This window comes from Amaranthus tricolor, chromosome 5 (genome assembly GCF_026212465.1).
Source record: "Amaranthus tricolor cultivar Red isolate AtriRed21 chromosome 5, ASM2621246v1, whole genome shotgun sequence".
NCBI lineage: Eukaryota > Viridiplantae > Streptophyta > Magnoliopsida > Caryophyllales > Amaranthaceae > Amaranthus > Amaranthus tricolor.
The window spans coordinates 23809431-23837356 of NC_080051.1; the positions used below are offsets into that span (position 1 = coordinate 23809431).

At 34.3% G+C, this 27926-nt stretch overlaps 4 protein-coding genes across 5 annotated transcripts; 1 reads left to right on the forward strand and 3 right to left on the reverse strand.

Annotated features, from left to right (window-relative positions):
• The first annotated feature begins 1548 nt into the window (after positions 1–1548).
• LOC130812781 (ruBisCO large subunit-binding protein subunit beta, chloroplastic-like) lies at positions 1549–7279 on the forward strand. Of its 2 annotated transcripts, XM_057678376.1 has the most exons (14): positions 1549–1855; positions 1935–2060; positions 3030–3167; positions 3292–3387; positions 3468–3710; positions 4429–4663; positions 4748–4917; positions 5035–5112; positions 5191–5262; positions 5725–5829; positions 5935–6027; positions 6119–6211; positions 6403–6580; positions 6882–7279. In XM_057678376.1, the coding sequence occupies exons 1-14, from the start codon at positions 1697–1699 to the stop codon at positions 6902–6904; spliced, it is 1809 nt and encodes a 602-aa protein (XP_057534359.1). In that variant the 5' UTR covers positions 1549–1696; the 3' UTR covers positions 6905–7279. The 2 variants fall into 2 exon arrangements, with proteins under 2 accessions (XP_057534359.1, XP_057534360.1); XM_057678377.1 differs by lacking the exon at positions 1549–1855 and having other exon boundaries at positions 1935–2040.
• A 676-nt stretch (positions 7280–7955) lies between these two features.
• On the reverse strand, positions 7956–11864 carry LOC130812782 (26S proteasome non-ATPase regulatory subunit 6 homolog). Its single transcript, XM_057678378.1, has 8 exons — positions 11587–11864; positions 11379–11493; positions 10176–10266; positions 9892–10037; positions 9570–9789; positions 9369–9477; positions 8873–9041; positions 7956–8353 (listed from the first exon to the last, which is right to left on the reverse strand). Exons 1-8 carry the CDS (start codon positions 11720–11722, stop codon positions 8179–8181), a joined length of 1161 nt encoding a protein of 386 aa, XP_057534361.1. The 5' UTR covers positions 11723–11864; the 3' UTR covers positions 7956–8178.
• Positions 11865–12409: 545 nt separating this feature from the next.
• On the reverse strand, positions 12410–16632 carry LOC130813886 (30S ribosomal protein S21, chloroplastic-like). Its single transcript, XM_057679789.1, has 2 exons — positions 16050–16632; positions 12410–12930 (listed from the first exon to the last, which is right to left on the reverse strand). The coding sequence occupies exons 1-2, from the start codon at positions 16415–16417 to the stop codon at positions 12819–12821; spliced, it is 480 nt and encodes a 159-aa protein (XP_057535772.1). The 5' UTR covers positions 16418–16632; the 3' UTR covers positions 12410–12818.
• A 915-nt stretch (positions 16633–17547) lies between these two features.
• LOC130812829 (uncharacterized) lies at positions 17548–26714 on the reverse strand. Its single transcript, XM_057678443.1, has 13 exons — positions 26390–26714; positions 26020–26048; positions 25725–25830; positions 25014–25167; positions 24588–24773; positions 24245–24405; positions 22785–23061; positions 22152–22366; positions 21329–21427; positions 20727–21253; positions 19352–20121; positions 18316–18514; positions 17548–18214 (listed from the first exon to the last, which is right to left on the reverse strand). Exons 1-13 carry the CDS (start codon positions 26547–26549, stop codon positions 18050–18052), a joined length of 3048 nt encoding a protein of 1015 aa, XP_057534426.1. The 5' UTR covers positions 26550–26714; the 3' UTR covers positions 17548–18049.
• Positions 26715–27926: the final 1212 nt, after the last annotated feature.

Here is a 27926-nt window from a genome sequence, read left to right on the forward strand (position 1 = left end):
TTTTTCATGATTTTCCTATAATTTCATCTGTTTGTTAACCATGAATAATCCCAAATTTAGGGAATATTTGCATAGAGTATGCTTGCCCGATGACCTTATATAGTAGGTAATTCACCAAAAAAATTAAATTGAAAATTAATGTAAAATTAAAGAAAAATTTTGAAAATTCACATAAAAAATTCTAAATAATTAAAAAAATAGATTTTTTTAATATTTTTTTCACATTTTTTCGATATTTTATTTTAATTTATCTTTTTTTAAAAAAAAACTTGCTATAACAAATATCGGGTTATCGGGTTCACCATAAGAAAATACCCTCTAAAGTTGGGATTATTCATGGTTAATCAATAGGTGGGGTTATTATAGGCAAATCATTAAAATATTGGATTATTCTAGGTAATTTTTCCTAAAAAAAAAACTTAATAATATTTTTGGATAGAATTCAGTTTTTATTTTTCGAGTCAAACTCGACCAAAATTTTACTAAACCAAACCCAATTAGCTCAATCAAATATTAAAAAATAGTAACAATTTAATATATCTCATATAAATGATCAAAAGTTCCGTATACCAAATACTTCAAAATCCATAATATACAAATAAAACTAAATTTAAAAGTTTTAAATTTTTTAATAAAAATAATTTAAAGGTATTTTGACACATGCTTATAAGTTATAACTATAAGCACTATAAAATTCCATCTAGTTTGATTTTTGGGTTTTTATACCAAAATCAAACCAAATATTTAAACCCTTTTCAAACCAAATTAAACAAAATTAGATAAAACATCAAAACGAATTAATATTCAATTTAATTTGATTTTATTTTTGATTTTTCACCAAATAACTTACACTTGATAAAATCCGATTCTCTACAAGCTAACAAATGGAATTGAGCATAACTAGCAGTCTAACACAACTATAAAAGCCTACAACAAATAATTATAGATAATCTATATGTATTTCAATTGAAATAAGTATTTTCTTTTTCAAATATTGATCGTGCTTTATCATATTCTAAAAAAACATACTCCTTTATTTTAATGATTTTGTTTTTTCTTTTATTTATCTATTTTATTCACTTTGTCTCATTTTTTTAATTTAGGTCCTTTTTATAATATTATTTTTACTTATTCTTACTTTATAGTGGTTCCTTCTATTTTTTATCCTTTACTAATAATTTAACTAAGTATGTACTCCCTTCGAACCAATTTAAATGTCCCATTTGTTTGGGTACGGTTATTAAGGATGGTGTGAGGTCCATTAAAAAGGGTAAGTAGTAAAGACTAAGTAGTGAAGGGTAAATAGTGAAGGGTAGTTGGGTAAGTAAGGTATATGGGAGTATATTCGTAATTACTTGTGTGAACTAAGGATATTTAGGTAAAAAAAATTTGACAAAAATAGAAATGAGACAACTAAAAAGACTTTGCCAAATAAAAAAATGGGACAACTAAATTAATTCGTAGAGAATATTATTTTATAGTGGTCCCCTTTATTTGTTTAAACTTTGTGCCGAAATAAAATGGGACAAAAGTAATTTAGAGGGAATACAAAAACCCCCCTCAAGATATTTCAACCGTCGGGGCTGCGCTACTCTACTCTCTCTTATCTAGTTCTATCTCCAAAACATGGTAAGAATAAACAAAATTGCAGAATTCTGAAAATCTCCATAATTTATTCATTCAATTAAATTCTTAAATGGCTTGTTTACCAAACCCTTTCTCTTTAATTTCTCAAAAAACAATTTCTAGACATTCTTCTTCTTCTTCATCATCCTTTACAATGAGCACCACTACAAAGGCTATGGCTAAACAGATTTACTTTAATCATGACGGTTCTGTCACTAAGAAACTTCAGGTTTTTATTTTCCCCAATTTTATACTTCTACCTTTCTCTATAATTTGTGGGTTTTTAATTTGGTTGTGGATATTTGTAGGCAGGGGTGGATCTAGTGGGAGATTTGTTGGGAGTGACATTGGGTCCCAAAGGTAGAAATGTGGTTTTGCCAAATAAGTATGGACCTCCAAGAATTGTTAATGATGGTGAGACTGTTCTCAAAGAGGTTAATTACTTTTTTGCTTCCATCTTTTTCTTCACTTTGCAACCTTTTTATTCATCAATCATCACTTCAATTCTATTGCTGGTATAGTATGATCTTTTTATAATTTCTAAATATGGGTAAATACAAAAAAATTAAAAGTTGTAATAGTGAATTGGATTGGGTGACCTTGTAGCTTTTCAACTAGGGACGAGGGTAATATATTCCAGGCATAAATTAGCAGTAGTATTTCAAATTAGAAGCCTAAGTTCAGTAAAAATTAGGGATAGCAATGCATATGAAACAATGCAGGTGAAAATATTTTTCAAGTATTATGAGTAATTAATAATAGAATCTAATCCCTCAAATTCGCTATAATTGCCCTATTTCCTTATTTAGTCGGTTCACCTCAATTGTCCTCTTTCTATTTTAAGCCATAGATTTTTTTACCAAATTGTTCTCATGAACCATTTAAATTTACGAAAATGTCCTAAGTGATGCGTATGATGGATTGAAATTTGGATGGTGTATTATGTCAAAATACCATATGAGAGTATCACTTTATGTGGTCTCCCTATTTTTTAATTCTTGTGCCCAATCCAAAGAGGACAATTATAGGGAACTGGAGGGAGTATAACATATAGTGATACAACCATAAACTGAAGCTTTTGGGAATTTTGTCTCTTGGCATGTATTAGAAGTCAATGGGACTAAAAGGTCACTGGTTCGAATTACACCCACATCTCAAATTTCAAGTGGAAACATTAAACTCTATGATGAAGAAAGCATGTGTTGCATCCGTACTTCTAACTCTAAGGGTTGTTGTGTGAAGGGACGTTATAGATTACATATCCTAGGGCTACAACCATATGCCTAAGTTTTTGGTTGAGTTGATCTTTGACATACTAAGCTACGAATAGCCCTTATATAATCTAAAGGGACTACCATCTAATTAGTAAGTAACTTCTTTGATCTTAATTGGTAATGTTATAGATTGAGTTGGAAGATCCTCTAGAGAATGTTGGGGTGAAGTTGGTAAGACAAGCTGGTGCTAAAACTAATGATCTTGCTGGTGATGGCTCGACAACATCGATAGTTCTTGCTCGTGGCCTTATTGATGAGGGTGTGAAGGTAATCATATTTCAATCCAAAAGGGTGAATGTCTTAAGACTTGTTCCTTATTGTTCCTTATAGATAAGGGCTCACAATGTTGTATAGAACCTTAGTAATCTATACTAAAGGTGCATATCTTAAGGTCACTGCAGCAGGCAGGAATCCTATCCAAATCTCACGTGGGATCGAGAAGACAGCAAAAGCTCTTGTTTCACAGCTGCAACTAATGTCTAGAGAGGTATATTAAGTGTGTAAAGAAAGAAACGCAGATGTAAGTTATCGTTTTTGCGATTATATTTTGATGTGAAAATAATGCAGATTGAAGATCGAGAAATTGCAGATGTGGCTGCCGTTAGTGCAGGAAATGATTATGCAGTAGGCAATATGATTGCAGAAGCTCTTGAAAAAGTCGGTAAAAAAGGTGTTGTAAGAATTGAGAGAGGAACTAGCACGGAAAATAGACTGCAGGTTGTAGAAGGAATGCAGTTTGATAGAGGGTTCTTGTCCCCTTACTTTGTTACTGATCGAAGAAGGATGACAGTAGAGTATGACAATTGCAAGGTAGATAATTTTTTTTTTACCATATACCAATTCTGTTAAGAGTATATTACTATAACAAATTATGGGGCTTCAACCGTCATCTTAAGATTTTGGTTGAGTTGGTTAGTTACTTGACATGGTATTAGAGATGACATGGCAAGAGGTCAGGGATTTGAATCTCATCCAACCATCATTTATAGTGGAATATTTAGGTCCAAGCAGAGTGTTTGTGTTGCATCCGCACTTCTTGCCAAAGGGCTGTCGTGTGAGGGAACGTGTTAGAATATTCTTCCTTCACTTTTTTACTTGCACCCAAGGACAATTGCACAAGTATGAAGGTAGTAAATATGTTATAGGAAAACGTCAAAATTTTCCTTGCATATAATGGGATTAAGAGTTGGGGGATTAAAAAAGATAAATTAAAGTTTATATGTGAAAAGTGTGATTAGTTTTGTTTGATAGTGGAGAAAATCAATATTGCCCTTGTTTAAGGGTTATATGATGAGCCACTTAATTAAAGTTGAGTAGCTAATAAAGTAATTTGTTACCATAAATGAAAGGATGCAAGTAATAAAGAACTCCCAAATAAGGAAAATGGTGCAAGTAAAAAAAAAAAGCAGAGTAAGTGTAACATATCCGAAGACTTCAACTATCAACTTAAACTTTTGGTTTGAGTTGGTTCCTTGACGAAATTTCTATTCTTTTTTTTCTAGATAGTAAAACAATGAGTGAATTGCAGGTGTTGTTAGTTGACAAAAAGATAACTCATCCTAAGGAGGTGTTTAAGATGTTGGAAAACGCGGTTAAAGGAGATTTTCCGATCTTGATAATAGCGGAGGCCATAGAGCAGGAAGCACTGGCCCCAATAATCAGGAACAAATTGAAGGGTGCTCTGAAAGCTGTTGCAATCAAGGCGCCTGCGTTTGGTGAACGTAAAAGTCACTGCTTAGATGACATTGCTATCTTAACAGGAGGTAGTTCATTAAATCGATTACACTAGTGATACCCTAAAGCACATCCATGAGCCAATTTGAGTATTACTCTTATGCACTGTGCAGGAACTGTAGTCAGAGATGAAATAGGCCTTAATCTAGAAAAGATAGGAATGGATGTATTAGGGTCTGCTACGAAAGTCGTAGTGACGAACAAATCTACTTTGATTGTTACTGATGGAAGCACAAGACAAGCCGTTGAACACAGAATATCTGAACTTAAAGCATATGCTGAGGTAAGGTTTCAAGTTCCCCTACGAAATATATAGCTTAATTTTTCGACATCCTCGTCTAATGTTAAAGGTCGAATTTATTTTCTGATACTTGTTTATATGCTATTACTTTCTTTGTAGAATGTTGAAGGTGATTTTCAACAAAATATAATTCATGAGAGAATAGCAAGGTTATCTGGGGGTATCGCTATCATTGAGGTAAACATTAGTTCCTTTATTGGTTATAAGAAATACGCATGCTGTGAAGGAATCGTGAAACGAAATGGATATTTGCAGGTTGGAGCTCCAACACAGATCGAGCTCAAGGATAAACATCTACGGATTCAAGATGCATTGAATGCAGCTAAGGTACTTTGTTGTTAATCAATTACATATTTGTCGAGCTCAATGATAATTGTATGAACCTCAATATATTCCTAGAACATCAAAGGTCGTAAAGATATTGCCCGAGTAATCTTTGATCCGACTGAAGAACAAATTAAGTTTTGTGTTTTTGTTCTTAATTAGTGAATAATTTGCAAATTACAGCCTTTAAGTTCTACACTTTTGCGAATTACAACCTTCATATTTATTTTTTGCAAATTACAGCCACCAAAGTATCAAAGTCTACAGCGTTCAGGCTAAATCACAGAATTCCAACCACTTAGCCTAAAATTCCGACCACCAAAATGGTCGAATTCTGTGATTTGGCCTGGAATTCGAAAAAAATAAACATTGAGGCTGTAATTCGCAAAAGTGCTAAACTTTAAGGTTAATTTACAAATTATTCTAAATTAGTTTATTGTTTCTAAACTTAATGACACTTTTCAGGCGGCTGTTGAAGAAGGTGTTGTCGTTGGTGGTGGATGTACCCTTTTACGACTGTCACTGACGGTTGATGAAATCAAAGAACAGCTTGATAATGAAGAGCAAAAGGTAATGCAGCATGCTGTTGTTTTATTCGATCCTCACTTTTTTACTCTTTTAGGTTTGTAGGAGCATTCTTTCCGAACATGAGCTTAAATTAAGATTCATCTGCAGGTTGGCGCAGAGATCTTCAGACGGGCTTTGACTTACCCAATAAGAAAGATTGCGGAAAATGCAGGTGTTAGTGGCAGTGTAGTTGTACAAAAGGTTCTACATATAATTCTGCTGTTATTTGCTATATGCAAAATTTGTTCCCATAAATTTCTTCAATTAACTCCACATATTTTATCGGTCGCAGGTTCTTAGTAATGATAACCTGAGATACGGGTACAATGCTGCAAGTGATTGCTATCAAGATCTAATGGAGGTTGGAATTATTGATCCTACAAAGGTATAGTGAGTTTCATTCCGCTATAGAACAACCAACAATGCTTATCGATGTATTAAAATGATATCTGTTACTTCAAAACAATCACATTAAACATGTATTTCGCACAACAAAATGATCTTCGTGTTTTACATGTTATTTAAGTGTCGAAAAACTGTTCAATATTGACATCTCTTTCTCACATATGGGAGTAGGTGGTCAGGTGTTGCTTGGAGCATGCAGCTTCTGTTGCAAAGGCATTTCTGCTGTCAGATGCTGTTGCTGTTGAAATTCAAGAAAAACAACCATTTCCAAGGAGACCTGCAATGCCATCAATGCCTCCAATGCCTTCAATGCCACCAATGCCATCAAGGCCACCAATGCCCATGTCAGGTAATTTCTTGACATGAACAAGGGGGCCATTCAGATGGAGTCTATAACATATTATAAGGCTTTAACTATCAATTTAAACTTTTAGTTGAGTTAGCTCCTTGATATATTTATTAGAAGTTAACGTGACAAGAAGGTCATATATAAAGAAAGTTTGCTATATATCCACACTTCTAGCCTAATAGGCTGTTATGTGTGGGCACAGTAGAATTTTGAGTCTCAACCACCGGATTAAGCTTTTGATTGAGCTGGTTTCTTAACACATTACACTTGAAATTATATTCTACTACATTTTCTTATATAGGTATCAGACCTCGAGGCATTTGATGGATCTTTATAACACAGAAGCAATTGCTTGGAAAATAGTTACCTAGCTTGGTTCTGTTCCGAGCTGAATATCATCTTACTGTTCTCTTACAGTCTCATTTCAGAGAGCAATGCTGATATGTTTGTCATGCGTTCATGATCGTTAAGGTGCAAATGAGGTTGAACAGGAAGGACTAAGACCAAGGACATTAACCAATTTATATTATTCATCCTAAAATCAAAACATTGATGTTTGTACATATTTTTATTGGAAGCATTACATAATTCAAGTACAGCTAGTTTCCTGAGAGACCGTCTCTTTGAGAGACGTATTTCAAGCCCAACCCATTAAAGATTAATGCCTATTTACCGTATTCTTAATGCTTACTTATATTATCCTTAATGCTTACGTATTATATCCTTAGTGCATACTTTTAATGTTTAAATGTCTACTTACATCATTCTTAATGCCTATTTACAATATTTTAAAAATATATATATAACGGGTTAGCCTAATTAGAGATATTCTCTTAAAGAGACCGTCTCTTACAAGAATTTTTGATTCAAGTATGTTGGGAATTGAAATGTACCCTTACAACACAACTTGGCACGTTACAACAAGAGAAACCAATAATAAAGCTTGTGCTTTTGAGAAGATGAATGATGAATGACAAATGACAATATCTTTGATTGCATACAAGAAACACAACAAAACTCGTTTCCTATAAGTGTTAATTCTCCCAACGTACGCTTAACAGATACAATGTAATCACTTTTTTGAAAGAGAAATGAGTATGAAATACCTGTGGTTTTATGAACAACGAAAACTCTACCTACTGATGAAACCTTACAATTTAAAGTTAAAATTAAGATAAACAAAATAAGATTATCTTGTTCTTTCGTATTAATTGGATCACCCAATTTTCTTTTTTTTGATTTAACGTATTTTCTAAAACAATCAAAGTCTGTCTGTTGCATCTGCGAGACTGACTTGATGTGTTACACGATTACCTTCTTGGATGGTAGCAATCCTACCAAAATAGATCATAAAAAAGACATGGAAAGTACAAAATGTAAAAGAACAAGGCTAGTATAATTGTTACTGCTAAAGTGCTAATGCACAATTTCTTCTAATCTCGAAGTATTAGTAAAATCAATATTACAAATAGCTACTACAGTAGCTTTTTCCTCAAAACATTACGCAAACAAGTGAAAACGGAAGGGGAATAAAATGTGCTTATAAGACTTTAAAAAGAAATTCCAGAAAGTCGAATAAATTGTTAAGAGTAAAGGTTTTACAAATCAATTACACGGGACAGCTTTTGAATTCTGTTGAGTAGAAAATCTCCTTGCTTTATAGTTGCTTGATACAAGGCATTTTTCGCATCCGGGCGGTTTGTCTCCAGAACACCTGCCACCTTATCAATCTTGCAATGCAGCTTCCCCGCGGCAATAAAACGAGAAAGCTCCCTGTTAAAAAGAAAGTTTGCAGTTACAGAAATGTTTTTATAGGTAAAGAACATTTGGTTCAAATATAACAATTGTTTCCTCCAGTACAACAGGGAACTAAAATCAGTTAACCAAACAGATAAAAGGTAGTATTTCGACTCCTCTTTTGTTCTTCAGCATTTAAAAAAAGAGACGAGGAGTGTCACGTATCAAGAAGGCCTCAATCCAGCTTAACACGCAAAAGAGTTTTCAACATTCAGACCACTTTACACACATAAGAAATATTACACCAAGAAACTTCCTCAAACAATTTTGATACTACTATTAAGTAGAGGGAATATTAATGATTATTTGATGTAATTTAACTAGAAAAATCACTTGACATAACACATGCCATGAAAAATTAACACTAACAGACATTCTCAACACCACATATACCGTAAAAATTTCAACACATGCAGAATTTGATAAGCCCTCAAATAATATTTCTCTCAAGAACAGTGTTTATCCAAAACAAGTATAAAAGATATGATTACTCACAGGTCAATGAACTCGACTGTTACACCAAAAGCCTTTGCCATGGCCTCAATGGTAACACTCTTGTAAGATTCCAAAAACTGAGAGTAAACAACAGTCCTGACCTCCCTCATGTAGTAACGGAAGTGCCGATGCAAATAGCGGTCAAGTTTTATCTGCTCTGTTAGGCCAGCTGCATATCATAAAAGGAACTTTGATTCAACTAATATCCAATATATGCAGCAACAAACAAACAAAAGACTAATTCTCTGGATATCAGTCAAATTGAGTAAATTTGCATCCCTTCCCTTCCATGAATAAATAGAAACATCTTCAATTTTTTGATTGCCCTTCAGCATAAATGGATCTGCTATTGGCAAATACACTGATACAAACACATACTTGGCGGATAGCCATGGAAGAGCCAAAACACGGGAATCAATGATCAAGAATGCAAGAAAAATCCATCATTCAGATGAATAATGCAATTATTAGGATAACCAATAATATAATTACTCACCAAATGCAGAGAAAAATGACTTATACTGACACTCATAAAGAGAATTCAGGAACTCAGAAAGGTAAGGAATCTTTCCAATTACAGTCAGTATCTCTGGAGCATCCACTACCTGCAACATGTCTATGAGGATTAGTACATAATATAATAAAAATCATAAGTTGACAAGGATAGAAGTAATAGAAGGGAAACTAACAAAATTACCTTTTGTTTCAAGGACACTCTATCAAGGGATATAATACTAGTAAGAACAGTGTAGAATATAAAGGTGTCATAAGGAAACAGCTCATAGGTTGTGAAAGTTGATATGGAGTCCAAGAATAAACTAGCAGCTTTCTTGAAATTCCGGGTAGCCATGCAATACAATCCTTCATACACCTTCAAACGATTCTTTCTTTCCCAATCTCCTCCCTCCTCAAACAAGCTGGAATCAAGAAACATGGCACAATTTAAGAAATAGATGTTTACTGAACCAAAAGCTGAACCAATGATATGTTCGAAGACATGATTGAATGCACCAACTTACTATTTAGCTTTATCTATGCTTTTGGAAATCAAATCAAAATCCATGTCAAACAAACCAACTTGAAGAGTATAGAAAACCAGATCCATTTTCTGCCCCACTGCAACAGTTTTGGTCTCTGTCAGCTTAAGTTGTTCCAATGCTTTATCCTAAATTCAAATATGATGTGAGAAAAAAAATACAATAAAGTAATTATATAACAGAAGAACTAAGAGCGCTGATGAAGCATAACACTAGGATTATAAGTGCTGAAGAAGTCAGGAACAATAGAATGAAAAGGTTCTTACTTTATCACCAATTTTAATAAAGAACAAAGATTTTGCCAAATGAGCTTCTCGAACTTCACTTTCACCCAAGTTTTCTTCAGCATCAGCAATCCTACAGACATTAACATACTAAATCAATGCACAAAGCATAACCATGTAAAAGAGAAATCACATTAAACAAACAAGCTACTCAACTGCTACTTAACCTTTCCCCACTCAAAACAAGCAAATACATCAACCATTACCATTGGCCAGCACACATATTATAAATGCTATATAACCCAGGGCCAGCCATAATCATACAATTGCAATACAGATTACTATTATCAAACAATAATTATCAAAATAACCAAGCTCATACTATTGATAAAAGTATAATCATTATGAGTCCTCCACTACATCGCATAACAGAGAACATTTAGCAGACGTCATGTAATTAGATTTTTAGGTGTTAACAAAAAGATTTTTTAATACTGTTTCCTACCTAACTGCTTAAAATTTCTCTACACCACTGATATGAATAGTTTACACTTTATCAAAAGGGCAGAACATAAATATCTCGATGATTTGTATACTACAACATGGCATCTGTCCTTAGACAATATATCCTGACTAATTTCAGGCAAATGTCCTCAAAAAATTTGTTCTGAGACACTATTGTTAAGGAGTGACATTGTTATAATTTACAAAAGATTATTCAAACCAAAAACACACCCTACGCAACTTTCTATCAGAAAAAAAATGCTATCAAAGTCTACCAGCATTCTGGCAGATCTATGTACCTGCTATCAATTGTACTCAAAGGAAGCAGATCAAACGAGCAGTTGAATGCACAACTGTGAACGAAAACCTAGAAGCAATGATCCTCATATGTCTCTTCAATTCAACCTCTAGGGCTTGACCAACTATGATTGAGCCCAAATTTCAGATATTGGAACGATACTTTTGAGTATTATCAATCATTGAATCATTACTCTTTGATATGCAGTTTTTATATAAAATATATCACAATAAAAACAGCACAAAATAAAATAATCCGCATCAAATTAACCAATCAACAAAAAAATCGTATAAACCTACCTAGCATAGTTCTCCTAATTGTTCATACTTTTGAAACAATTCCACAAGTTTTAAGCAATTTCAACTCAGCAATGCATAAGCAAACCTAATACCTCAATTTAAAACTATATCAAATCTTAAATAAACAATTAAAAGAAAACTCACTTTTCATCGAGCTTCTTAAGTTCATCGTCTATACTTTGTCGCATTGAATCCAAAACCGATTGATCCAAATCCAAAACTCCATTAGTTGCTAGGGTTTCGTACAGAAACGCCATAGCTGCAATACAATTGAAGCAGTAAACACAATAAATCGGTAATAGTTGAGAGCAAAAAAGCAAGAAATTAGGTATTGATTCGAAAGAAAACTTACAGTCAGATTTGGCGGAGGATAAAACGTCATCTTTGAGTTGAACTTTCTCGATATCTTGCACATCGGGATGAGTTAGAAGAAAGATCTTATTAGCGAGAATGAGATGTTCATTTTGAGAACCATCTTGACCTTCCATGGCTACCGTCACCGAGTATGGAGTTTGTCGATTTTGTATGCGTTTGCTTGGAGAATGGGAAAGCAGCGAACCAAGTGAAATTTAGGAGTGAATGTGCAGACTCAAGAGAGCTTAGAACCGGGTCGATTAACTCCATTTGAATTGTACACCATATCAATCGCATAATTTTGTAATGAGTATTGATTCCATTTCCTTTTTTTTTTTTACTTTTTGTAGCATTTTAGGGTAAATTTTGAGTTTTTAAACACGTATCATAAGAAATTATAAAAATTATATAATTAAATAATTTTAAATTTAGACGAATTTAATAAGATTCAACATCAATATATTTTATCTTTAATATATACTGTAAAAATCTAATTTAACTTTTTTTCATAAAGTAAAAAAAACTTAAATTGGACCAAAAAAAAAAAAGAACGAAGGAGTATATTTATCGTATTAACTAAAGTAACAAAACTTAAGATACATGTAGTTAATTTCAAAACGTTAACATATTTTATAGCATTTCAAAATCAAAAGTAGTTGAAGATTTTTTCTTCATTTTCTCAATAAATTATACTTTAATAATTATCGAAATCGTTTTTTTACCAAAATATTCTTAATTCACACATACTAATTAGACATATAAACATCTAACAATTGCAATTATATATCTACAACTACTTAGACTGCTAACAATTATCTATACAACTATATTATGTCGAATAAGCTTCTATTATAATACTAAAACTTCTATTATATATCTACAACAATTTATATAACATGAAAATTATTCCTAACAATTACAACATACATAACATGAAAATATCAGCAATTTATTTTAACTAATATATTAATATTTTAAACTATCATAACAAATTAACAATGTATATTCTATCTTCATTTGTAAACTCAAAACAATATCGTCGAAGAAAACATGGGTGTCTTAGGTCCAGAAGGTGCATGATATGATATTATAACACCGCTAGGAAATGACTGGAACTAAAGTGGGTCCCAAAGGATTGGTTACGATTAGCGATTTACAAACTCTAACTATTATTGTCAGCAACTCGGCATATCAGTTATCAACATCAACATGCTATTATTATCAGCTTGATCAATAAGGAAGGTTGCCTTCTGGAATATCCCAATTATCATCATCCAAGTCATGGACTTCCTTCTTGGGAGTTTCCGTATTATTCTGTTTCGAAACTTTAGGCTGAGGCCGCCTACATATGAAAAAGTTGGGCATGTATCAAAACGTTTCTCTCGGAAGAGTAAAATGCAGCTGCAAATTCAAATGGAAAACGAAAAACAGCAAAACCCAGTTGAGTAGTTAGGCGTGGCACGCAGTTGTAATGTGTCAAATCTAATCAGACTAACGGATTACGAATGCCAAATAAGAGCAGGGGCGAAGCCAGAAGTTTAGGTTAGGGGGAGAAAATAGCCGATATACTATTACAACAGCAATAAGGACATTTCTTAGTCAATGCCATTACGTGGCTCCCACCCTAGGGTGGAGTTTGAGTGTGCGCAACCTTACCTTGTTACACACTTGTTAGTGATAATAAAAGGGTTGTTTCCAATTGACCTTTACACCATTACAAATATAAACTTTGTAGCTTTCACGAAATCTCAAACCACAAATCTCGAATTTCATTTATATTGTTTTGAATTTTGACTTATGGACTGTACTTGATCTCGTAATACTTAATCAGCCCTTATGTCATATACTATAAATTAGTAAGGACAGTCAAGTTAAAAATACAATGGTCTACATACTACATGTTTGGATCGGGGAGCGGGCATCCCCTGTCCACCTATGTAGCTTCGCCCCTAGTATTGGTTGGTGAGGAATTTACTTGAGAGAGAGTACCTAAATTCCTTGTCCCATAAATTAATTCTTCAGCAAGCATAATGGAAGGCTGAAACAGCTCTTTTTCCAAAACGTTTACAAGTGTTCAGTAAACAATAGAGGAAGATTATCTGAACTATAATATAGTAGGATTTTCCATTACTTCAACAGCCCATTTGATAATCGGTACTAAATGGTGGGAATTATAATGAAAAGTTAGTGTAATTTTAGTAGAAATATCTCTTGACAAATTAAATGACCATACTTATTTTTCTTCAACAATCTTATTTTTTTTTTCACAAAATTCATTTCAATGCATTACCAATTGAACATGTGTTATTAGGTGGTAATGGAAAATTGTGAACAAAAATACTTTTTTATGATTAAACTTTCATTACCATGAAAATGACATGATGCATATCATGAAAATTATACTTTATTCCCATTACCACCAATTAGTACCATTAACCAAATGGGCCGCAAATACTTGCATAGGTTAATTCATGGTTGGACACAATAAACCAAATTTCGAAAAATATGAAATAGAAGATAAATGTCCTATGTCTACTAGTCTGTCCAAAACAGCCATATGTTAGAAATTCCAAAAGACAGAAGAATATGGTTTCCTCTCCGAAAGAAAGCCCCCATTATCCCATCACCCATGTCTAAGTTAGCAATCTTGACATTACTTTAGGGCACAAGGACTAAGGGTTAGTTCTCTGCAACTAAATTTAAACAATTGCAATGACATCCACTTCATAAATACTTAAGAAGTTACCATGTTTAACATGACAGCCAAGGGTCCTAAAGGAATGAAAATCACAAATGTGCAAGTCTCAACAACTTAGTGCATTAATTTTCATATGTTAGCCTTGCGGTGGAAGGTTTTCTCTTTCATCCTTGTGACAAGGGTTTAATTGTCACCACATATATAAGGAGGATGTACTCCAAAATAACTCAAAAACGGTTAGTTAGGTGTAGTGGTAACATGCAAAACCAAACAATTTGGCAGGTGTAGTCGTACTTAAGGTGTTTGGGAGTTCTTTGACAATTGGGTGTAGTCGCAGTATATCAAAACGCATATCTTTAACCGCACATAAACAATTTAGTAAATGTCGTCGTACATAAGGTGTTTGGGAGTATTTTGACAATTGGGTGTAGTGTAGTTGCAACTCGCAAACATCAAAAATTCAAAACTAATATCTTTAACCGTCTTTTTTAGAAGTATTAAATCCAAAGTTTATCTAACAACTCGGGCACAAATTGGGCACCAAATTACCCGCCAGTACTTACCAGATTGCTTTCTTAGTCTACATGCGCTTAAGTGTATACAATCTTTTGACCCACATACTACAATAAGTTTGAAGCACACATCAATAAGATTTTCTCTCTTCTCTGTTCCCCCTCCTTTCTAAACTTACTCTTTTCAACAAGAGTTTTCTACCTTAAGTCACATAGTTTAACATCAAATGAGTGTAACAAGTTATCAAAAGATTCGATTAAGCTGCTTTCAAGTATGTTTCATCTTACGGCCTAAATATTCAGTGTCCTTGCATCATTTCTTAGGAATGCAAGCACATACATTTCTAAGGAACGGAAGCACATACATTTCTAAGGAACGGAAGCGCATACATTTAAAACGATTATTGTAAGTTGACACAATAATCACTAAAGCAAATATTTGTTATCCACTGAACAAAACCTTCAAATGCACCTTAAGTTTTTGTCATCAAGCCTTAAATAAAAAGAGACAAAGTTCTGCTATTTCAGCTTAAGTTTAATACCTCCCCTAATTTCGAGGATCGCGTTTCATCTCAATTGGAATAAGTACCACTTTCTCAAGCAAGGTCATGATTTCAATTCTCACCTAGTCCTTCCCTTCCTCACTTCCTCGGCCTACTATGTAATTCTAAAAAAAACTTCCTAGTGTCTCCAGAAAATTAAAGTTACTCCCAAAAACTGTACCAAGTTTTCAAATGAGGAACTAACTCAACATATGAAACATCATGTTACTCTCACTCATGCTCAATTACTCAATACAAAAACAACCTTATTGGCATACCTCAATTCAGTGTAACATACCTCATAATTCACCGGCTAATTTGCTTTTTAAACATGGGATTCACCCAAAATGGCTAAAAATAATCTAAAATCAACCATAATTTGTTCTTTCTTATTCACGAGGAGACTAGCAATCACGCAAACCTGACCACAAAATAATTCATAAGAATCAACCCCTTCCGACACCCATGAATCCCATTGCATAATCAAACATGAAACTAAAAACCCATTAATCTACTAAACCAACAAATACAAATAATGTAATTTAAAAAAAAAACAAATATAAATCATGAAAGTTCAAAACTTTTCACTACAATCATGAATCATGCCCACCTAAACTTTGCAACCTTGATCAAACAAAACAAACATTCAAAAATCAACCAAAATTGTTCAAAAAGATTATAGCTTTTTTAAAAGAAAAGAAAAATATACCTTCTACGATTTCTCTTAGCAGCTTCACGAGACTTACGTTTCCTTTTATCCTGAGAATTTTCAAACCATCTTCTTCTTTTACACTCTTGAATAACACCAGCTCTCAAAACCTGTCTCCTAAACCTGTTAATCAGCTTCTCTTCTGGTTCATTCTCTTCTACAATAATCTGAACATTGTAAGTACCCATTGATGTTATAAATAACCCATTTTGGTTGTTGGGATTTTTTGAGGTTTGTAGAGAGATTAAAGGACATGAAAGAGGGTATGAAAGGTGGGTTTTTTGGAGAAAAGGAAATTGGGTTTTAGTATTTTGAGTTTGTGAGAATATAGAGAAGATGTTCGAAGATGATGACGGTGATATTGCCATGGTGGAATAGTTGAACTTTTTTGGACAAATGAGAGTGGAGTAGTGAATTTTGACGGGGTTTTCTGTGGGTTGGAGACCGGAGGCCGGAGACCTGATCAGTGATCACTCTGTCTCACCGATTTTGCTCAATGCAATCGGCGGACAAACAAAGAAAAGTGGAGTGGTTAATAAAAAATGGGACAATTTTAATAGAATGGGTCCCAACTCTCAAGTTTAATAGAAGACGGGGTAATTTGAATTGAAAATGTGTTTTGTTAAAGTACGAGAATGTATAAGAAAGTTCTGCGCGATATGTGACACGTAATTTCTTGTTGAGATTCCTTTTTCTGATTTTATGTTATCGGGTAGATTTTTTATGGGTATCATTCGATTCGATTTCGAGTTGGTTGTTTATCGGATATGTGCTGTGACGGATCTCACACGGGTCAGGTTGTAGTCACGTTATTCTAGTTATCGGGTTTGCATCGTTTCGATGTCGTTTGAAGTTCACGTCGAGTATCAATTGGTCTAGGGTTGTCATCAGTTAATTTTTAGTTCGGCTTTACCGGGTACAGATCGAGTTCGTGCATTATTTTCAAATAGAATTCGACTACAAGTTACAATCGATCGAGTTAATATTAGATAAAAGTTGCTAGTCGTTTTTTAATTGATGAGCATATTCGTTTTTTAATTAATTGAGTCAGCATTTTAACGTAATAAAGAACCGCAACGGTATCATCCACTCCAAATTTTTCAGTGAATTCAAAATTTACGTGAACTATAGAGTGGAAATAAAAAATAAACCTAGATTAGTAAACATAATTTATTTGAGCATTACTTTGGAAAAATTTCATTATTATATCTCATGTTTTTTTAGTGTGACAACTAGTAGAGATAAATTCAAGTACAAAATTTCCAGTATATCCTAATATTATTTATTATTGAAAAATATAAAACTAACATTATTTCTAGTTTTTTATATTTAGATAATGCATAATGGAGTATTAGAATATGGTTATACTCGGTTATCAAAGGCTATGATTGAAATACTCTAATTTGGAAATACAATCTCTAAAATCTTAGAGCTGCATACCAAAACCAATCCAAAGTTAAATATCAGTACGTAGTTTACATTCATAGAATCAGTAGTCTTTATAAATGTTGCATCAATCACATCACTTTCTATTTTTTTTTTATGCACATGACTAACTTAAATATCAAAGGAGCTTTTCCAAGCACTGGACAACATATTCTTATAATTGATCCTGAACAACTATAATTCTCACTTAAATAAATTTAACATAGTTTTATCCGAAACAATTTGCCGACATTTGTGCGCACAAAGTAGTACAACCAAACACTCCTAAAACCGAACAAATAGTCATGGACTCATGGCAGCATAATTGGTGCAACTCACTAATGAACCACTTCAAAAATCCCATCCCTAACCTCTTAACAATTGAACACAACTACCCCGCCCCAACTCGACTCAACATGACACTTTACCAGGTCTACTTGGCTATGTATGTACATAAAAAAAATTTCGGTCAAATGTGATGTGCCGCTTGCAAGTATCTGGTATCAACTCCAACAGGACTAAATTGAAAACTGTACAGTATATTAAAGCTTCCTATTAACCAACTTAAAGCCCAATTAGCCAAGAAATAAACCGTTCGAACCAGGAATTTTGATAACCTCCTTTGACAGATTAGACGGCAATCCGATGCTTTTCTTTTTTGGATTACTTTCGACAGACTCAAGTGCTCGAGAAGCTTGAAATGACATCTCAGCGTGCAGCTGAAGACATGCCATGGCCATCTGTGTCCAAAAAAGAACGTTAATACAATTGAAACATGTTTATCAACTGTAAAAAATGGGCCTCATTATTTCAACCAGTTTGACAAACCATTGTAACTCACCGTATAACACTCTCTGTCAGTGTCTGATTCGGCTATCTGAAGGGCCCATGTACGAACCCATTCAAGTACTCTAGAAACTTCCTCGTTTCCTTCAAGCAAGGCAGATGCTATAAAAGATGGGTGAAGTGCTGTCAAAGAGCATGATGCGGCAAACAGGACTGATCTTCTAACATATGCTTCCTTGTGGTGGCATACCTTTCTGCATGGAAGTAAACCCATTTGTTGTGACTAAAAAACACAGGCAAAAAAGAGCATATAACCCGAGAAATCTCAATGTAGAGGGATATATTTGAAGGCATAGTAGGAAGGAAGTCCTCTCATTACTACATTTCACTTGGCAATCTTATGTAAAGCTTGAAAAATGTACATGCTCCCTTTTTCATTTTACTTCGGGGTATTTGGCAATTGGCCGTTGGCTGTTGGCTTTTGGCTTTTTTAGTTGGCTTGTTCGGCCAACTAAAAATGTTGGCTGTTTTTGTTGGCTTTTAAAGCTAACTAAAAAAGTCGGCTCTTTATGGAGATGTTTGGTAAATTTAAGTATTGACTGTTGACTGTTTATTAGAGAAAAAGTGGGTCAACAAGCCAAAAGCCAACAAAAAAATCTAACTGGAGTAGCTTTTTTTTGGCTTAAAAGTCATTTACCAAACACTTTTTTGGCTGTTTGACTAACTAACAAGCAAAAAGCAAAACGCCAAAAGCCAACCAAAAAGCCTATGTAAAAGCAACTACCAAACACCCCCTTCCTCTTTGGTATTGTGTGATTGTGTCAACTCCGAACCATAGTGCAAAAACAAGGATGAACATCAGACATTATCGTAAAGGTTTGAGTTTGTTGTGACTCAAATATAGGTCACATTGATCGTGAAATCACTTGTATTGACAGCAAAATCCGTTTTGTGACTGTAACCGCGACAGTAACCAAAACCGTATTTTGCACTATGCGTCCCAACATTATTTATTCAACAAGATTTTCAGAAAGAGAGACAACAAATTGTGATGGGGAAGTAAGTTATTTATTTGATAAATCATTAAATACCTAGAGCTTAGCATGTCCAGAAGTGGAGGAGCCAAAGCTGAAGCTTCTGGATGCAGAGCAGTGCACTTGATACAAACTCCAAGCATATAAACAAGTTTCCCCAAAACAAGGAAATCCCTTCCAAGCAAATCAACTCCATGGATTTTCTTATCAAAACCTTGCATAGCAGGAAGCATAAATGCTGCAGCATAAAGGGGAAACTTGTTCTGGGACCAGTCAATCTCAGTAGCCTGCAAATTTGCTGGTTTATGACCCCATCGCCGTGTTTTCCCTTTGATTTCAACAGCTTTTGAAGGAAGTTCTCTCTCGAATCGGCAAGTCAAATTCAATTGAGAAAAAGGAAGTGAATCTGGAATCTCTTTCCAGGAACCAGCTCCAGGTGGGCCCTTGCTACTTGGCAAGAACCACGGTTGAGGTTCAGATGCAGACGATATCAGTGGTTTTGACTGCTTTTTCTGAACAGCCTTAGAAATAGCAAGCTCCTGGGCCGCATCTGTCATTACGTCAAGTATCATGATGCGTTGGCTCACATCCAGATGAGGAGAATATAGAAGTTTGTTCATAACAGTGACAGATTCAAAGGGGCACATCACAAGCAATGCAACCAACGCCTTCTGCCGTTTTTCTTCAGCTGAGTCTTCCTCTCCTTCTAATACTGTATCAGCACAACGAACTTGCACAAGAGTTCTTACTAAATCACTGGCTACATGACGAAGTTCTTCAGGCGATGCTCGCACGAGCTTTTCAGCAACCTCAAGAGCACTTTCTACCTGCATTAAAAGCAAGGCAGAAGCATAACTTTCTGAACATATATATGTGGTGTCAAGTCCAGACAGATTTGTGTCTTCCTTATCGTCTTTTAACATGAAGCTTAGTATTCTTGTCCCTGTATTAAAAAAGAAACTAATAAGGCAGAAATAGTAATTCCACGCTGATAAGTCAGCCAAGGTGTAATAGATTGGGGTATAGCAGGGCAGCTACTTTAGTGTTCCCTATCACTACGGTGTATTGCCATCAAAGGTACATATTGAGGGGGTTCTAAATTTTGTTTTTCAACATGTATTCCAGATAAGTCCTCCAAGGCGCCTGTAATAATTGGGTCGTCTCCAATAGTGATTCTCGTCACTGACAGATCAAGGACTGTTGTCACACTAATCTAGACAGTATAACATCAAGAATCTATTGATAAAATGTAGTGTAGCAAGGGTGTGAAATATCATGTATGAGAAATGTAATGGATATTGTATTGATTCAAAAACTACAATGATACACAAGCATTCGAGGGCCCTGGACACCTTGCACATGCCTGGAACCACCCTTGGATGAGGATATAATTACAAGATATACAATTGGGTATAAAAAAAAGAAGACTTACTCCATCAGGATCATCAGTCTTTCGAAGGGCCCCAACAACATCCACCAACTGAGAGATCCTCTTTTTAAGATCAGTGTCATTATCTGTCAAGTCATAAGGCTGTAAAGATGAGTCACTTGAAGTATCAGAATCTTCACTCATGTTATCATCCAACTCTTCATCAGAGACAAGGTCATCATTTAATGATGCTGGATCAACAATCTCATCAGGATCAACCAACTTAAACCCAAAAGGATTCTTGTTTCTGGAGTTCGGTTTGATGCCTGTCTCACGGATATCTACATGGCTTAGCTCTTGTGTATGTTCAATACTATTCAATTTTGCCGTCTTCTCTAGGTTTTTGGAAATTCCATTAACAGGAGTCAAAACATCATTTGAGGACGCCAATCCAAACTCCCAGTCTATATTTTCTTCTCTGCAGTTATCATCAAGGTAAAGAGGATTTTTTGGGTCGACTACCTTAGAAAAAATAAGTGCGATACTGCTAGCCATTCGTCTGATTAAGTCATCAGGGTTTTCCAGTCTACCTGTCAGAAAAAAGACGATAAACTCTAAGGTAAGCAATTCAGGGTGTAACAGAAAATTCATGATTCAAGGCGTACAGCTAACTCCTTCTAGGATTGAGCGCATAACATCCTTGCTTGAGTCTAGCTCTTCTTTCGACATATTCTCCAGCAACAGTCCTGCTACAGCAGTAACATCTGCAGCTTAAGTTAAGGTAAATCATAGGAAGCAAAATAAATGAAAGAGGAATGGATTGTTAGCAATATGGGGCCCTGTAAAACGGATGCTCAAATAGTGAGGAAAAATGAGAGCCACTAAATCAGTACAATCCTAGACTTAGATGAACAATTTATAAGTTGTCCAAAAAATATAAGCAACTTGTCTATAACCAATCCATCACGATTCATGATTTGCGAAGTTTGTATTGTGCTAACTACCAAGAGAAGTAGTCCCATCAATGGCAACCTAAAATGGATTGCTCTTTACAAGAGGTAGTCCCATCAATGGCAGACTATACAAACCAGTGTACATAATTCGCTAATTGTCTTGCGAATCGCGAATCAAAAAAAGCGGATTATTGTCGATTTTAAGTTATTTTTTAACAATTTTGAGCGAATCGCGAATCCAAAAGGCGAACTAACTAGCGAATTATGTTTCACCAATACAAACAATCCAATATCGCTCTACATGCTCATATTTTTATTTTCCTTTCCTCAGTGATGTCATGCACCATTGATCATACTGCCATCATAATCCATTTGTACAATAATTATGACAAGAAAGTAAAATGTGCTAATTCTGAAATTAACTCATCAACGGACTCAATTGATTTGGGAAAAAAACAGAATAAATATTGAAAAAAAAATAATGAGAAACAGAAAGAACAAGGAAAAGTACTCAGACATTTTCCAGAAAGGATACAAACTTGTTGCTCCAGTGAAGCCGATTGTACAAATTCCCGTTTGGACCACACTTTTACGACACGTTGGACTGCTTCCAATAGAACATGATTGTTTTCACCTTTCAGTAGCTTGCCACCAACAGATGGACAACCAAACACAGCAAACTGAAGTATCCATCTCAAGCAACGGAAAGGAAATACTTTCGAAAGTAAATATTTCTCAATAAATATGAGCCTGAGGTGAAAATAGATGACAAAAACAAGTTAGCTTGTAAATACTATTGGGAACATAATACTTGCACATTTATAATATCAATACATCCATTCTTATCCATGACACTTGCAAACTTTATTGACGTATGTTTAGAAATAAAACATAAATATTTGACAGAACAATTTTATAAACGCTAAGCATCATTTTGGTTTCCAATATAGTGTCAAGAGCCCATACTTATATGAGACTGTGATGGATTTGACATAGGTTTTCAGCGCATAACTACAAGTTATCAATAAATACCATCAATTATAAATTCATTATTCAACCAAAGCAAACAAATCAAACAAAAATATAAATGTAATAACAAGAAATACCACATCAAATCATCCAAATTTCAACCTTAACTAATTATATCTAGTAGACATATTGCTCTCACCTGACATGTGTTTGATGTTGGAATGACCGATGAAACAATATCCATATTATCCAATATGCTTCAATGTCATTTGTACATGTAACAACAAGCTGGCGCAGGATTTGCTCAGTCAATTTTTCCACAACATGTGTATCTCTAATGATCTCTATCATCAAGAACCAAAACTGAAATGTGGAATTTGACTTGAAACTGTTCTCAGTTATTACATCCTTATCGGACAATAATAGTTTTCCTACATGCGCCCGAATTCGGGGGACCGTCTCATTTACAAGCAAATCTGCAGTATACAACTCAAGTCAGCACTGAATATGATATTTAGCACTCTGTTTAACTTAAAATGTTATGCTTATAAACATCAATATCTACATAATTATAATGTTGATAGGAAAAATGAAAAATTCCCGGAAAGTACCAATTTCTGGTTCAGAAATTAAAGTTTCAAGAAGTTCTACTCATAGTGCAAAACATCGCCAGCATCACAGCATCATTGTATTTAAAAGTTTGAGCTCACTGCAAAAGCAATATAGACCGAGGCAACCACAAACTATCGTGAAAGCAGTTTCATTACCATGACCAAAACGGCATTTTTGCGCAATGGTTCTAACTCCAGAAATTGCGGAAGTAGCTTCCATTAAAGTGCAACTTCATGGGATTTTTATAGCACCTAAGATTTTAGCTAGATTGCAGTTTGGCTAAGAAACTTGCGCGTAAATGTTTGTTTTTTAACAGTTCTGTCAGATACTCAGATCATATGTTCATTTGTTGTCTATTACCATGAAGAAAATCAATAGAAGTTCAAATATTGGAAGTAGAAAAGAAATCCTACAGTAAACAGGCTTATATGAAGACATCATCTACAACAAATCGTGCCACAATTAGGACTCTTCAAACTCATAGACGCTAGAAAGTTGCCAAAAGGTAGGCTTTATAGCAATCTAGATTGGGCATAAAGCAGCAAAAACTTTTCTCCATCCATATAATACCGTGAATTTATTCTTTGACAGGAAACAGAATTCTTTAGTAGTGTGCTGGTGGACTTGCACAAACAATCATATTCCCCTCAAAGGGACAAGTGTCATGTTTTCCCACATTAGACATTTAACAACATATACTCAAAACTAGCTTAATGGTGAAAAATACAAAAGAATACTACTAGTAAGTTCAGAATATGGTAAAGGTTAAGAAGTTCAGGCACATAGAATAATAAATAAGAAGAGCAATTCAGTTCAATAAGATACATTGGGAGGTTTTCAGCTGAAATAAACCTTAGCTAATATCTCTGCTTCCCAATGAAAATTTTCCATTTTAGCCCTACATTAAGATTATGGACTTTGGTGAGCCCACCCCAAATAAGCATTAAATTAACTGATCGCATCAATTCTGGGGCACAGTCATCAACAAAAAAAAACATAATTCAAAGCAAGTTAAATAATCCATTAAGTCAGTAGAATTTGTTTTACCAGCTGATCCACGTCGACAGATACGAGTAAACATTTCTGCAACAAAATGGAAGGTGCCATCCCCATCAAAGCCACGAAATAGAACTTCTTTAGCATATAAATTCCTGCCTTTTTCTTCTGCACCATCCAGAAGCTGAATAGTGATGCTCTTGAAAAATAAACTAATCTTTGTTAAGAACAAACAAAGACCACAGTAATCTAATCACATAAATATAGGGAACATATACTGTTTACTTTTACGGTTACACAAAAACTGAACAATGGTGATTTTAAAAATCTCAATGTTCACATTTTGGAAGCACCGTAAAGCAGAGAGCATGTTTACTTGGATATGAAAGGATACTGAGATGAAAGAGATTTAGGAGCTCCTAGCCGTGCTTTGTCAGGGACAGATGCAAGAAGCTGGGCCACTCTAGAAACTGCCAATTTGACTAAAGAATCTGAGCTATCTTTGGATTCTCGGTAAACACCCATTTCTCGCACCAACTGAAGAGCACCTTCATTTTCTAACAGGCAGAGTTCAACTAATCTGTAAAAAATTAGAAAACTGAGTGAACCAGTGTAACATGATTCGCCAGTTAATTCGCTTTTTTTGATTCGCGATTCGCAAGGAAATTAGTAAGTCATATGACAGTAGGAAAATTCAAAATTGCATCTTATGATAGACAAATTTCCCTCAAACATTACAGGAGAATGACTATATGCTATGAGAAAAATAAGAAGAATGAATAACAAATCCAACATAAGCAACGGCAGCTTAGTTACCCACCTTTCAGCATTTGATCTCACAGCATTAGAGTTGTGGTCTAGAGAAGGAATCAAGGCTTGGACAACCTCAATCATGAGACCCTTAACAAAAAAAACATCATAGACCAGTTTTTTTGCTGTAAGAGGGAAGCAAGATAGCCAATTGGAAGCAACATCTGCAAATAATCAAAAGGGGAAAAAATTATAATCATGCCCTTGTGCAAAAATGTGGTAATGGTCGCAATTGCAGTAACAGACATGGTGATGCGTGATGGGGGTGATGTGGTTGGCATACCGCCATGTATCACCCAAACCATGAAATATTGCTAGAAACTGCCTAAAACACAAGTCTTTTACACCTTTACGATGCACATAGTACGGGTCTGAAAAATATGAAAACATTTACAATGTGGCCGATAAGTTACAATTTACGATGGATCCTTGTTTTTGTACTATGAATCATGTTGTGAATGATGAAAAGCTAGCAAATAAATGTTTCACCTCAGATCAAGCTTCTCTAATTTATTCAAGCAACAAAGTTTTCCAAGAAATTACAAACTGCATAAACAAATGCACCCTTGCTTAATGTTATTTCACTATTACATAGATTTATCAAACTAAATGAGTCAATTAGGCTATAATCCTCTTCTTGTACTTCTAGTTACCAAATACCCTCCATCAATAAGAACCATTGCATTACATTAAGAAAGGAAAAAAAATCAAAGAAGAATACCATTAATCAAAAAGCGAGCCAGTGTAGGAAATGAGACTCCTTTATAGAAAAGTTCCCACAGTTGGTTCCTGTTCTCACTCAAAGACACTACTTCAACTTGATTGAGCTGTTTTCAAACATGACCAAATGCTAAGATCATACTTCTGGTTAATTAAGAGATAGTAGCAAATTTGACAGAATCCAAGGACTAACAACAATTTTCTTCTAGTATTAATGTTAAATGAACAGTTTTACAGTACTAAAAACTCTAAGAATCTAAGTAAAACCCTAATTAACAAATCAGTATGATAATTACCTGATCCTTGTATCTCTCTGAGATTGCTCCTGTTTTATATACATACATATACAACATCATTAGTTAACCCATTATTTTCTCCTTTCATTCAATCCTTAAATTCTATACCCAAAAGAAAATTCAATAAAAACAAGTGAAAAAACTAACAAATTCAAAGAAACAGAAAATTCCAACAACAAAAATTTTAAAATAAAAATTTTCTATGCTTCAAATCAATGGGTGATTCTAGTACAATAAACTGGGGAGCAAGTACAATTTCTCCCAACAAGATTCTAATTCCGTTCTCACCTAGTTCTCCCCTTCCCTAGACCTACCCTATAAAATAAACAAAATTAAGAGTAAAATTAAAGTTGGATAATTCATATGAAACCTGAAAGAGAAGAAGCATCAATGGGGAAAATTAGAATGGCAAGGGAATGAAGAGCTAAAATGACTTGGTCGACGTTTTTAGAATAGGTAACGTAAGAAAGAGTGTGGGAAACTTTCTGCAAGACTTGGGTTTGTTCGTCATTCTTCTTCTCTGTTGTCATTTTCACTCTTTCTCCTCCTTCTCCTGCACTTGCTGTTGTCTTCGCCAATTTGGTGTATCACCGTCCACCAGAAACACCCACATGAGGCAAGTAGTTTTAGGGGCGGATGGGTCAAAAATCAAAGTTGTAGTCGATTTTAGAGTCAATACACCGTATAAATTAAAATTGGAATGAAATTTTAGCTTAATAAAAGTTTTTAGTTTTTGTTTGTTTAAATAAAATGTGAATAAGGAATGAGATTAAAAAATAAGAAAGTCTAAAAAAAATGTTTTAGAACAATGTGGTATTTTAGTTGAGAATTTAGTACATTTTAAAGTTTATAATATTCTAATAATTTTTCTATGATAATTTTTCTAAGTGAGGTTTTATCTTGAATATAAATATTTCATGTTATTTTGATTTAATTTTTAATGTGAGAGTGTATACTTAATATTTTTTTAAATAATTATGGAGAACTTTATATTTATTGAACCATTTAAATCCAATGGGGTTAATTAATCACATTGGCATCAGCGACTCTGCACCTTGCAAGTATATCCCTCTTGAAGGTTCTTTACTATCAAGTTAATTCATAATTCTACTTTACAGGCTCAGAGACACAAGAGAGATTGACAAAAATCGAATCGTAACTTTAAATGATAAAAAATAACCTGCTTTAACTAACATAATAACAAATCTTCAATGCATAATCCTTGGGTGAGACGGTTTCACTGTGAAACGATTTTCATACATGAGTTGAATAGCTTGACTAACGTATTTATCAGCATATATGTTTCGTATTTTGACTTTATCTCATCCAAAAAAAAGGTTTCTAATTACGAGGATCGTTCATTGTCAATACTAACCTCTTTAATGTCATCTTGAGGTCTAGTAAGATGTCAGAATAATGGAGGGTTAGCATACTTATCCCACTGTGTAAAAACAAAGGTTAGCACACTATAGAGGGATCAAACTTCTAGGCCACTCTATGAAACTGTGGAAAAGAGTGATCGAGAAAAGAATAAGACAAGAAACAATAATTAGAAAGAACCAATTCGGATTCATGCCGGGAAGATCAATCACCGAAGCAATTCATTTTTCGAGGAGATTGATGAAAAAGTATAAGAAGCGAAAGAAAGATTTGCATCTGGTGTTCATTGACCTGGAGAAAGCGTAGGACGACATACCACGAAGCATCGTTTGGGATAACCTCAAGAATAAAAGGTATTTCACGAAGGTACATTGAGGTAATATAGGATATGTATGGCAGAGTGTCGACTAATATACATACACCGATGGGTATGACAAAGTCTTCCCCAATTAAAGTGGGACTACATCAGGGATCAACACTAAGTCCTTTCATTATTACATTCATTATGGAGGAAATCTCTAAATCCA